The sequence below is a fragment of the Festucalex cinctus genome, chromosome 2, assembly GCF_051991245.1.
Source record: "Festucalex cinctus isolate MCC-2025b chromosome 2, RoL_Fcin_1.0, whole genome shotgun sequence".
Classification (NCBI taxonomy): Eukaryota; Metazoa; Chordata; class Actinopteri; order Syngnathiformes; family Syngnathidae; genus Festucalex; species Festucalex cinctus.
The window spans coordinates 44,337,533-44,351,941 of record NC_135412.1 but is presented as its reverse complement, the minus strand read 5'-3'; the positions used below and the strand labels follow the sequence as shown (position 1 = coordinate 44,351,941).

The 14,409-nt window shown below is 35.5% G+C and overlaps 1 protein-coding gene across 2 annotated transcripts in view; it reads right to left on the bottom strand.

Annotated features, from left to right (window-relative positions):
• itpr3 (inositol 1,4,5-trisphosphate receptor, type 3) overlaps positions 1–14,409 on the bottom strand; it is an 841,532-nt gene that overhangs the window by 626,805 nt on the left and 200,318 nt on the right. For both annotated transcript variants that reach the window (XM_077515178.1, XM_077515179.1), the window contains exons 6-7: positions 12,768–12,866; positions 12,563–12,646 (exon numbers count right to left, since the gene is read on the bottom strand). In XM_077515178.1, the coding sequence (XP_077371304.1) occupies positions 12,563–12,646; positions 12,768–12,866 (183 nt within the window). The remainder of the gene's footprint in view (positions 1–12,562; positions 12,647–12,767; positions 12,867–14,409) is intronic.

The following is a 14,409-nucleotide window of genomic DNA, read 5'->3' as shown; positions in this document are numbered from 1 at the left end:
TAAATGGAAAATGTAGAATGTGGGAAATAATCGGGTACGAAATCGGGAATTGTGGGTAAGGTGTGAATTTTGAACCTGAAAAGCTGGAATAGCTCATGGCGTGAAATGCTGGAATATATTGAAGTTGGAATGATGTGAATCGGATGAATGATGTGGAAGTAAATGGAAAATGTAGAATGTGGGAAATAATCGGGTACGAAATTGGGAATTGTGGGTAAGGTGTGAATTTTGAACCTGAAAAGCTGGAATAGCTCATGGCGTGAAATGCTGAAATATATTGAAGCTGGAATGATGTGAATCGGATGAATAATGTGGAAGTAAATGGAAAATGTAGAATCACCCATTAAGAATAATGAGGAAAAATCGGGTACGAAATCGGGAATTCTGGGTAAGGCGTGAATCGTCGGAATAATAAAAATACAAGCGCGCGTCGCGTGAATTTTAGGAATAGTTTGAAATTGGAAGAGTGAAAATCGGATGAATTATGTGGAAGTAGTTACACGTCAAAAAAGTGGCCGGAATAAGAAGAAGAAGAAGAAGAAGAAGAAGAAGAATAACATATGTATATATGTATGTAATAACATATGTGTGAAGGCCTCCAGCCTTCACACAAATAAAGAGTGAATATGTGTGAAGGTCTCCAGCCAGTATTAACACAAGTACATTCTGTATTAACACACAATGAAAGTACAATCAAAGAATACAGTAAATTTGTGTCCTAATCTGTGCATTAAAAGGAAGCAAGATCTTGTCAACTGTTGCCCAAAAGGAGAAACACTTCGAACACCAATGCACCTCTTGCATTACCTATATACTACTTGACTGTGCAGTGTGTCCAGGTCTATACATTAGAGGAGCAGATTTTAAATTCTTCCATTTTCAAGGATGCATCTGTCGAGGGAGGACGTGTCTGTACTTGCTCCCGCACTTGCTCGTGATTTTTTTTTTCCACTGTCTTGCTGATTTTTACATTGGGATTTTTAACTACATTGTTGCAACATGCCTGGCGGAAAAAGAGCTGACGAGATGAGATCAAATCTTCTCTTGCAAAACTCAACCAAATGGTCACCAGATACTTGAAATGAAAAAGAACATTGAGCCATTTCTACAGGACATTCAGCAGTTGAGGAAAGAAACGAAGAAAAAGATCGACACATTGTCGCCTTGGAGCAAAAAGTGGATGATTTGGAACAGAATCTTCGTATCAACGATGTGATAGTTACGGGTATCAAAATAAAGCCACACCACGGCCCTCCGGTGAGAGCTGCGGCCGGCACAAGTGCGAATGATTCTGATCAAACTTCAGTGAACGAGACTGTGGAACAGCAGGTGACAACTCAACTCAGAGATTTGGGATTAATTGTGGATCCAGCGCACATTCAGATGTGCGTTTAGCTTCTTACTTCTGGGGACACGACTACCAGTAGTTCAGATCCGGTTTGTTGACAGGAAGAAAAAGAGAAAAAATTGACTTATCGAAAACGTGGACAAAAGACTGTTGAATCTTCTTTTAAGCAAAAGAAAACTCACCAGCTGAAAAAAATATCTGCATCCTGAAAAGAGTGGAAGAATTGGCGGAGTTTGAGATTCAATAACTACAATCAGTAGCTCACATCATTAAATTGTGGATTATGTCCTACCTAAATTCAATTATTTATTTTATTTTTATTATTAAAATGTCCAAAGTTTGGTGAGTTTTCGTGAATGTTTAGGTCCCCAAAATCGCGATCGTTTACAGAGAATAAAGAACAACAAGAAGAAGAATCCGAACGAAAAACAAGAGGGACCTCGCAGCGGTCGCTGCTCGGGCCCTAATAAAAATCTACTGTGATAAAATAAAACAAAGAGTGGTGAAGGTAGTGAAATATTTTGTGCTACATGCAGGTGCTGTATCACTTTAGTTCGGTTTCTTAGCACGCTTGCTTTGTGATTTTCACAGGGAAGTTGATGCGAGAGAGTGGCAAACAATGGTTCCTACAAGCCAAATGGAACCTAAAAGTTTGAGACTGCTCATATTCATCATTTAAGTGAGAGGTTCTGCTTTGACAAGTTGAACTTTTACCTGATAGGATTGTGCACGGCACAACAAAAACTTAATGTTCCATGGACTTTTTTTCTGGAAAGATTGCATAAAGTGTTAATAATATTTGGTTATATGTGACTTTTTAGAAAACAAGGAATGTTTACGTTTAGGCACCCCTGCAATCGTCACACTTTTTTTCTGTAACAAACTAACCCCGGGACCCCATCAGAGAAGGGAAACGTTATCTGGCCCTCACAGGAAAAAGTTTGGGGACCCCTGGTTTACAGTGCGAATTAACAAAAATGGACCTTGGACTTGTTTTTGAAATGTTCTTTTAAATGAAACACACACCATATAAAATGTATTAACAGACATTAACTTAATACAGAATGTTTGTTTGACTATATATTGCTTGTCTGTACTATATTATAAAAAATAACATACACATCAAAAAAGAAATGCGCTAGAATCTACAATTAATAATAATGCATGTACAAGTCTGTGTATGGGTGAAGTGCAGACATCATATAAAACATATTACATACATAACAAAACAAATTGACTTTAGCACTAGTCTGACTCTGCCTTTTTAGGTCTTGTCTTTAAGACAACTACTTCAAAATGGAGCTTTTGTTTGCTGAAAAACAAGCTTATGTCCATGACTTACTCCATGAGGCTACTTTTTTTCTGTGCAGACACACATGCATGCCACACGTCAGAAAGTTTCCCTCAACATGATTGAGGAGCAAAAAAACAGACTAGTAATGAAAATAATGTATTGGTGTGTCGTGGTAAAAGGTAAAAAAAATAAAAATAAAATAAAAATGTTCACATATCCTGGTGTAAGTAAGGAACACTTAATCTCACTAGACTTACTAGACAGACAAAGCCCATGAATGAACTGAGGAGGTCAACTATGGAGGACCAAAAGTGCCAACATTAAATAAATAAATACACTATTAAATAATTAAATAAAAGTGTCATTAATTCATTAAATGTGTCATTAATTCATTAAATTCAGTATGATTATTGATTTATATATTTATTCATATATTTATTTAGATATTTATTTATTTATTCATTTATTTCATTATTTCTCTATTTAATTATTTCATGGTCACTGTGTTGCGGTGTTTCGTGAATTTATTTTATCTGTCAAACTCGCCCATCAAAAGTCAGTGGGCGGGGCTAAGGGCTGATTCACTCAATCTTGTCTCATCGACTGCTTCGTCCTGGAGTGGTTAGAAACATGGCGGCTACGGTGATGGATTTTTTGCTGATATTGAGTGATCGAGGCTTGTTGTTGTGCAAAACCAACATCAAAATAAAAGCGATATTTCTTCTATTTCGATAAAGTACAATTTTTCCTTGTAGGTGTTTCCATTGAAGAGTGATTTGCTTCTGAGGTGTAGTTCTCGTAACGTCCCGCCTCGACTCTCGCGAGATCTCGCAGTTCCTGTAGGCGGTCACATCATGCAACGTCACGCGAATAAATTGTTTGCGTGTTTCAGACTTGATACATTTAAGGGATTTAAAATACATCTCAAATTCTATTAGAAAAAATATTGTAGATAGATGCAGGGAGATTTAAGGGTGTATTCAGACCTGCACTGTTTGGTCCGCTTTAAACGGACCAGAGTTCGTTTCTCACGTTGGTGCGGACCTTTTGTGCAGGTCTGAACACACACAAACGAATCCTGGTGCGGACTAAACAAGTGGACCGAGACTGACCTTTCGAAGTGGTCTCGGTCCGCTTCCAAACGCACTCGGTGAGGTTCGTTTTGCAGTCTGAATACAAACCACGGCTGATCCGCTCCAACTGCTGACATATGCGCCTTTTTGGGCTGAACAAGCCATCGCAGTCAAGTATTGCGGGGGGAAATTTTGCCCGGGAGTGAATATTGTGCTAAATTCATTCATAATCATCCATATTCTGTTTAGCCACGCTTCTGTCAGCATGTTGTGGTGGGGGCGGGGTAAGCGGAGCGCAACTGCTCCTCCGTTTACTACACGCAATCGACGATATGTTCCAAAATTAGCAACAGCGTGGCGGAACCTCAAATATGCAGCGCAGTAATGCAGCACGTCAGAATTTCACGTTTTCCGCTGTTTTTATACGCGTACAGCCCTCGTCATTTTTGTCCAATGGGAGCACGGATCGTCACGTGGGTCGGCGTGATTACACAATATATTCCGCTTGCAAAAAAGCACAGTGTGAATACGAACCGCACCAAACGGAAAAAAAACGAAAGTCCGCTTTTGGTCCGGACCAAACAAGAGGACTAAACGACTTTTCTGGTCTGAATGCACCCCAAGAAGTCTTTGTTTATGATGCCTGGAAACTGCAGTGGAGCGGGCAGCAAGTGAAACAGCGACATCTGCTGGCTTTTAGGCCGACACGAGTGTCGACATTGATTTGGAATGTGATAGTGTTTACTGTTTGTATGTTGTTAATTTTATGGTTTTTTTTCCGTATGTTTGCTTTTTACTAGTGTTGTTCCGATACCGATACTGGTATCGTAAAAACAGTGGTATCGGTATCAGTGACTACTCACAAGTAACATGCCGATACCATTAATTCCAACACTAATATAGGATTTTGGATGCAGCATCTTGTGTCTTGCTGGTGCACGACATTCACTAATATTAAAGGAAAGTCAAATTGATCATGTCCAGATTGAAGGATATAACATGTACTATGTTAATAGATTGGATAAGACTGGTGGAGGCGTTGCTCTCTACGTTGACTCAAGTTTGAATTTAAGATCATAAAACAGAAGAGCATGAGTGAGATTAATTTGATGGAAGTATTAACTATAGAAATAGTAAATGATATGAATAAAAATAGATTAATTACTTGTGTATATAGACCTCCTGGGCCACAAGCTGATTTATTTACTGATAGAATTATAGAACTGCTTGAAGATGTTACAAACAAATCAATAATTGTATGTGGTGATTTTAATATTGACTCGGGAAATGCTGCAACAACAAATGATTTTAAGAACTATATGGAAATTGCAGGTTTATGCCCTATGATATCTCAACCTACTAGGATTACTACCCACAGTGCTTCTATCCTTGATAATATATATACAAACATACATGGTGAACTAACAAGTGGTATATTTACAATAGACATAAGTGATCATTTACCTGTATTTACAATCTATGAAAAATTAAATATAAACACTGTACGAGAGGAAACTCCAATCATAATAAGGGATACATCTAGAAAAGCAGTAGAACTTCTAAGAGAAGATTTGAAGAGGCAGAACTGGGATCACGTATATACTAATGACTTGAATAAAGCCTACAATTCTTTTTTTTTTTTCTCTCTCTAATTTATTGAACATATAAACAGGTAAACAGCAGAGATAAGAAAAACACAACGACAACAGAATCAAAAGAAAAGAAAATCCCAATAAAATAATCATTCAATCAATCATAACTTACATGTTCAAAAGGGAGTAGGAAGAAGTTAGAAACTTATCTAGTCTTACCCCTTTTACTAAATATATTTAAACTTATTTCATTATTAATACAATACTAATTTACTATTTAAAAAAAAAATATATATATATATATATATATATAAACCAAGTTATATATATATATACACAAGTGCACTTAGACATATTCACATTTACCAAAAACATATATACATAAATTTCATAAACATATACCATAATACCTATCCAAATCATTTACACATACTCACATATACAATTTTCATATTCTGGTCTGACATAGGTAATTTTTTTTAACTTTACTTTTAAACATTTTTTTAAAGTCCAGAAGTGAGTCAAAATTTTTCAGATCAATTCCCAAATGATTCCACAAATCAACACCTTTTACAGATACACACCTTTGCTTAATATTTGTTCTTGTTTTGGGTTTTTTGTAGACACTTGTACCCCTTATATCATAAGGACTGTGTCTAATTTCAAACGACTTCTGAGTACTGTGGCAGAGTAAATTGTTATAAATTTTATACATTATTTGTGCTATTTTAAAATCCATCAAGTCATAAAATTTCATTGCATTTAATTTAATAAATAGTGGATGTGTTGGTTCTGTATATTTTGATCGATTAATAATTCTTATAGCTTTCTTTTGCAATTTGAAAACGGTGTTAGTATTTGTTTTATATGCCATTCCCCAGAATTCCACACAATAGGTCAAATATGGTAATAATAATGAACTGTATAACGTATATAATGATTTCATGTTTAAAACATCCTTACTTTTATAGAGTATCCCTATTATTTTTGACATTTTCCTTTTAACAGTTTCTATGTGTGGCTTCCAACATAATTTATCATCGATAACAACTCTAAGGAATTTATTTTCATACACCCTTTCTATTTCAATTGAATTCACCATAATTTTGACTTGATGAGTGATGTGTCTAGTGCCAAAAACTATGAACTTGGTTTTATTTAAATTCAATGATAATTTATTCACATCAAACCAGTTTTTTAATATATTCAATTCATACGCCGCAGTAGTCAGAAGCTGCTTCAGGTTTTCTCCTGAACAGTAGAAAGTTGTATCATCAGCAAATAAGACACTTTTCAATATTTTTGAGGCACAGCAAATATCATTTATATACAGTATAAATTACTTAGGGCCGAGCACAGACCCTTGGGGAACTCCATGAGTGATCTTCATGTGTTCTAATTGTACATTATTAAACTGCACATACTGATATCTATTATCCAAATAACTTTTCATCCACTTATAAGCTAAACCTCTTATTCCATATCTCTCTAATTTATTCATTAATATAGAATGATCTATAGTATCAAAAGCTTTTTTTTAAATCCATAAAAATCCCAACAGTAAATTTTTTATTATCTATATTGGTAGATATTGCTTCTACAAGCTCCATGACTGCCATTGAGGTGGTCCGTTTTTCTCTGAACCCATATTGAGTTTCACTTAAGAGCTTATGTTTCTCAATAAAATTATCCAGTCTATATGAAAATAATTTTTCTAAAATTTTTGAGAACGGTGGCAACAATGATATTGGTCTGTAGTTATTAAACGTGTGTCTTTCTCCACTTTTATAAATTGGAATGACTTTGGCTATCTTCATTTTTGATAGAAATATACCAGTTTTAAATGACAAATTGCAAATATATGTAAAAGGTTGTACAATATATTCTATAATACTTTTTACTAATGCCATATCAATGTTAAGACAGTCAGTGGACTTTTTATTTTTTAATGTTTTCACAACATTTAATACTTCTATATCATTAACATCATTAAGAAACATTGTGGATGAGTTATTTACGATGTTCTTATCTATTTCATATTTGTTTCTTGGCTCTGGGATTTTGTTTGCCAAGTTGCTGCCCACGTTAACCAAATATTCATTAAAATTATTAGCTATGTCAGAAATTTCATCAATTACCATATTGTTATCTTTTATAAAATATTGTGGATAATTTGTTTTTTTTAGAACTTTTTTTAATTACATGATTTAGTGTTTTCCATATTTCTTGTGTAGTATTGCTTTTATTCTGTTCTAATAATGCATGGTAATAATCTTTCTTACTTATTCGAATAATATTTGCTAATTTATTTTTATAGATCTTGTACTTTGTTTCAGCTTCCACAGTTCTCAATTTAATAAATCTTTTGTATAAATTATTTTTCTTTTTACATGCATTCTGTATCCCCTTCGTCATCCATGTCGACCTTTATACTTTCTTGTAATTTTAATTAATGGACAATGTTTATTATATAAAGAAATAATGGTAGACTGACATTCACTATATGCGGTATTGGGATCGTTATTTGAATAAACCTCAGACCAGTTGTGTTTCTCTAAATCCAACTTAAAGGCAGCCATGGAGCGCGGTGTTCTTACTCTAGTTTCAAATGTGTAAGTAGTCGGCTTCATTTTTTTTTATCAAAATAATCATAAAAAATTGCAAAGATCGGGAGGTGATCACTTATATCATTAATAAGGAGTCCACTTTCTATTTTAAGGTCAATTTAATTTGTAAATATATTACCAATTATTGTAGCTGTATCGATTGTTACTCTACTAGGTTTTATAATAACAGGAAATAAACTATTACTATACATCATATTTATAAAATCAGTTGTTTTCTGATGTCCATTAGGATTCAATAAATCAATGTTAAAATCACCACACAATATTCGCAATTTTTTATCATTTGTATAACTAAGGATATCTGTTAACTTATCATTAAATGTATAAAGACATGATCCTGGTGTCCTATATATACAACTTATAATTACGTTTGATACATTTTTTTATGTGAACTTCAATAGTTATACATTCCATTACATTATCCACAGTAGTAGTTAGATGTTCAATTTTACTACATTTGAAAACCTTATCAACATATATTGCAACTCCTCCTCCCCTTCTGTTTTCCCTATTCATTGTAAACAATTCATATCCTTCCATTTCTATATCGCTTATTTTCTCATTATCAAGCCATGTCTCTGATATGGCTATAATTTGGAATTTATTTATTTTACTCAAGCATTTTTTAATTTCTGTAAAATATGACTACACTTACAAATTCATACAATAAATATTGTAAGAAGATTACAATTAATGCACAAAGTAGAGCAAATAATCCTTGGATGACAAATGGGTTGAAAAATGCTTGTAAAAAAAAAAAAAGAATTTCCTATATAGAATGTTTCTCAAACATAGAACACAAGATGCAGAGTCTAAGTATAAAATATACAAAAATAAACTTGTATCCATCTTAAGAAGACAAAAAATGGATTACTTCACCAAATTATTAGAAAAAAACAAGTGTAGTCCAAAAAATACTTGGGGTATCATGAATAAAGTCTTGAATAAAGGTAAGATAAAACTAATCTATCCAAATTATTTTATTAAGGACGATTTTGTAATTCAAGATAAAGAGGAAATTGCAAACCAATTCAATGACCACTTTGTGAATATTGCCCCATCAGTCACAAAATATCCCTAATATAAAAATTAATTATGGAATAATACCAAGTAATAGTATAATAATAGTTAATAGTATTTTTCTCGAGGCTGTACTAGCTAGTGAAATTATGAACATTGTTCAAAATTTTGCTAGTAAAAAATCAAATGATTACACAGACATGAATATGTCACTGATAAAGCAAACCATTGACGTGATCATAGAGCCTTTCACGTACATTTGTAATTTATCATTTATAACGGGAATTTTCCCAGAACAAATGAAAATAGCTAAAGTAGTCCCACTCTTCAAAAAAGGAAATAAGAATGATTTTTCAAATTATAGACCTATATCTCTGCTCCCACAGCTCTCGAAGATACTGGAAAAATTGTATATGACAAGATTAAATACATTTATAGATAAGTACAAAGTTTTAGGCAATAGTCAATATGGGTTTCGCTCCAATCACTCAACTACCATGGCATTAATGGAGTTAACCAAAGAAATTTGCACAGCCATGGATAAAAAACATGTTTTAGTCAGTGTTTTTGTGGATTTACAAAAAGCATTTAACACCTTAGATCATGAGATATTACTGTATAAATTGTTTAAATATGGTATAAGAGGTGTCGCACACCAATGGGTTGCCAGTTATTTAAAAAAAAAATAGAAAACAATATGTTGAATTTAATAATAGGCCTCAAAACACAGTTATGTAACTTGTGGGGTGCCCCAGGGATCAATTCTGGGGCAAGTACTTTTTATTTATTTTTTTATTTTTTTAATGTAAATGATATTACAACCATTTCAAAATTGTTAAAATGTATTTTGTTTGCAGATGATACCGCTCTATTTTTTGCTGGGAAAAATATATATAATGTATTACATGTAATAGAGAAAGAGTTCAAGAACATTATGAAGTGGTTTAATGCCAACATATTAATATAAATATGAATAAAACCAGATTTATGATATTCAGTTGTAAAAATATGGATATTGAAGTAACTCTGACAGTGCAGGGAATGGAAATAGAAAGGATAAATGAAATAAAGTTTCTAGGTATTATTATCGATGAACATTTAACATGGAAATCACATATAGAATATGTTAAATCTAAGGTATCCCAAACTGTAGCTGTTTTACACAAGGTTAAAGAATCGTTGAACAAGGATGCTTTGTTATTGTTATACAATTCATTGATTGTTCCATACCTGACCTATTGCATTGAAGTGTGGGGGTGTGCTGCTAAAATTTAAACCGAACACATTTTTCTTATACAGAAACGTGCAATCCGTGTTATTTTGGGTTGTGGATACAGAGACCACACAAATCCATTATTTATACAACTAAAGATTTTGAAATTTAATGAATTGATGGAGTTTAACCGCCTTAAAATATTGTATAAAGCCTACCGTGAAATTCTACCAGTTAATATACAAACTAGACTTATAAAAAGGGAAAGTGAGTATAAATTAAGAGGAATATATATTTTCTCTAAACCTAAATACAGAACAAAACAAAAAGAACGATGTATTTCAACTCAAGGTGTCAGTCTATGGAACAATTTGGATTGTAAAGCAAAATCTTCTCAATCTATTTGTATTTTTAAAAAATGTATAAAAGCATATTTATTGCAAAAATATATATCATAAAAGAACATGCAGTTGAATTATTTTTTAATTGTTTGGTGGTATTGTAACACCAAAAGCGTCTTGACCGCTTGCTGTCATTGATTTTGTGTTGTTTCTTTTTTGTGTCTGTTGATTAGGGGCAGACAAAACAATTTTTACTTCTTCCTGTCCCCTTTCATTTCTTTTATTTTAAAGAGTGAAGTAAAGTGATTTGATTTGAAAATATGTGACATGTTCACTGCATGCCGATCTAAGATATACTATTGGCTCTTGAATGCTCTGAACCAATGGCAGGACAGCTTTTTCATGTTGAAGAAAAAAAACCTTAAGTATCGGTATGGTATCGGTATCGGCCGAAACTGCAAAGCTGGGTATCGGTATCGGTATTGGGAGCCAAAAAAACGGTATCGGAACAATACTTCTTTTTACTCCATGTAGGCTACAGCAGTTTTCATAAAGATTTTTTTTTTAAGTGCTCTCGAAATAAAGTTGAGCTGAATTTAAATTTGCTATTGTTAGTAACGTTTTACATACATAAATGCTAATTTTGTTTTGTGTTTTTTTGTTAGTTTTTTGTTGTTGCAATGTTTTGATTGGTGATGTTTGTTGTTGGGGCGGCACGGTGGCCGAGTGGTTAGCACGTCCGCCTCCCAGTTCTGAGGACTCGGGTTCGAGTCCAGGCTTCGGCCTTCCTGGGTGGAGTTTGCATGTTCTCCCCGTGCCCGCGTGGGTCTTCTCCGGGTACTCCGGTCTCCTCCCACATTCCAAAGACATGCATGGCAGGTTAATTGGGCGTTCCCAATTGTCCCTAGGTGTGCTTGTAAGTGTGGATGGTTGTTCGTCTCTGTGTGCCCTGCGATTGACTGGCAACCAGTTCAGGGTGTCCCCCGCCTACTGCCCAGAGCCAGCTGAGATAGGCGCCAGCACCCCCCGCGACCCTTGTGAGGAATAAGCGGTCAAGAAAATGGATGGATGGATGGATGTTTGTTGTTGAATTTGCAGTAGTTGTTCAATAGAGCATTTAGAGAGTGGCGGACTGGCGAGTGGCCACCGTTGTGGCTTCAGGGCACTGATAGAAAAAAGAAAAGAAAAAAAAGGAGCCACGGCAGCCTTGGCTCTTTCGTTGTGCTTAATAAGACTTGTTGTGCCAAAAAATTCGGACACAAAAGCGAGTGGCCCTGTACTTCCTACTTCCTTTTTTTCCGTGACGGGCGGAGTCACATGACTAGTAGGAAATGCAGAAAAAAAAGTGTTTCCATTTAAATTTTGCGAAGTACTTCCATTTCAACATGTCTCAAAAAGCACCTCATGAAAGCGTAAATCTAATGTCTAATGGAAACGCAACTATTTAGGTGAAAAGTGCCACCCAGCCTATCAATTGTGTTTACTAGCTACTCACTCCGCATCCATGGGCTCTTTGCACAAATCCATTACTTCCTGAACTCAACACCAGTCCTTCATTTCCTGTCTTTCATGAGTGGACAAGCTGATTAATCCAGGTGTCCCTGATCTCAGTAACTACAGCAACATTGGACAGACACACCTGGATTAATCAGTTTGTCCACTCATGAAAGACAGGAAACAAAAATGTGGTATTCAGTTCAGGAAGTAGTCGAGCTGTGCAAAGAGAGAGCCGAAATGGATTTGCCTCGGTGAGCAGATTGACCAATCAGGTGTTAGGACCACCAAACTTTGATGGCCGAGTTTGACAGATAAAATAAATTCACAAAACACTGCAACACAGTGGCCATGAAATAATTAAATAAATAAATAATCATACTGAATTTAATTAATGACACATTTAATGAATTAATGACACTTTTAATGAATTAATGACACTTTTATTTAATTATTTGATGGTGTATTTATTTATTTAATGTTGGCACTTTTGGTCCTCCATAGTCAACACGCTCCGCTTTGGTTGTGAAAGGCAAACTGTGGTTGATAATATGACTCACGCCTTTGAGCACTTCATCCCTGTGGTCACTGAACATCATGAACAAGTTGATCTTCCAGCTGGTGTTGCAGTTGACAGAGTTGACCTGTAGGGGGCGCACACATGTACATGATCACATGCACACGCACACCCACGCACACCTACAGAGTCAAAGGGGCGTGGTTGTGTGCTTTGAGGGTGACATACAGCTGAAGTGGCGCTCACACCTCCTTACAGCCCGGGTGGTCACTCAGCTCGTAGTTTGATGCATGAAGCGGCTGGCCGGCATTGACTGGGTTCAATATCACTTTGTCTCCCACCACCACCTGTAGGCACCCAAACATGATTGTTACAATTATGAATTATAATTCACTTACAATAGCGCTTACATTTTGATGTTTGTAATATTATTATCCTTAACTAAAGCCTGTAGCAATGTTAATTTTATCAAGAAATGTTATGTCTTCTGACTAAAATTGAAGTTTTAGTCATAATTTAGTCATCTGATTGTATTTTATTTTTAATCCAATTTTTTTAATCAAATTCCGACTGGATTGTGTCACTTTTCGTCACTGTGTTGTTTTCATTTTCATCATTGACGAAATTGTCAGTCAATTGTAGTTATTGTTATAGTCTCAATGAATGGCCTCTGTTTTAGTTTTCGTTTAATTTCGTCTGAAAAAAAAAAAAATTGTGACGAAAATTATGCCGAAAAATTTTCTTCGATGAAATTATCACTGGCCTCACACCCAGCTGGTTGCCCTCAAATACACAAAATATCAAATAATGAGTAAAAGATTGGTGAGAGATGGTGGATGATGACTGACCACAATGAGACGAACCACAAAAACGACTAACTGTCAGTGTTGGGCAGTTGCAACGTTACACGTAGCCACGACACTCGTTTAAAAACAGTTCTCAAGATTGTGGTCGTTAACGTTGCTGCATTAATTGTGGACAAAAAGGCCACAAAGCTGCGGAGTGCGCGTCGATCGGAGAGCGCAGAGAGCAAAGACAGTGGTGAAGCAAGCGGTGGACGAGGAGGACCACACGTTCGCATTTAAGGTGCACGAGCCTGTCAGCACGGTGAAGGTGAAGGGCCTCATGGTCGACTCAGGAGCGACAAATCACATCATCACTGACATCGAGAAGTTCGAGGAGTTTGATCCAAGCTTCAAGCCTCAGAGCCATAATTCTTGAGTTGGCTGACGGAGTGCGGACAAGCGGGATTGCGCTGAAGAAAGGCACCGCCAAAGTGCGCATAAGGAACAGTGAAGGCCGCAATGTCGACGTGGACCCGATGGAGGCACTCTACATCCCGTCATTCTCAAGATGTTTTTTCAGTCACAGCGGCAACAGCGCAGGGAGCCACAGTCATCTTTAAAGAGGGACAAAACCGACTCATCCACAAAAATGGTCTGATTTTTTACATTAACACAAAAGACAGACTATATTATCTGAGTACTATTCAAAACGATATAGATGAGCGCAATGTGTGTTATGATGTCCAAACATGGCATGAAATATTGGGTCACTGTAATTATGATGACGTGTGAAAGCTGGAAATTGTCACAGAAGGTATGAAAATTGAAGGGAAAAGTCAGAAATGTAACAGAGGTAAATTTGCACAGAGCAGAAACACAGCTCCTGATGAAAAAGCTAAAAACATTTTAGAACTTGTTCATGCAGACTTAGCTGGACCTATAGAACCAGCAGGAAAAGATGGGTTTCAGATTTGCTCTGGCATTTAGAGATGACTATTCAGGAGCTATTTTCACTTATTTTCCAAAAACCAAGAGTGACACAGTCAAAGCTATGGTTAAGATTTATAGCAGATGTTGCCCCTTATAGGAAACTTAAATGCACAAG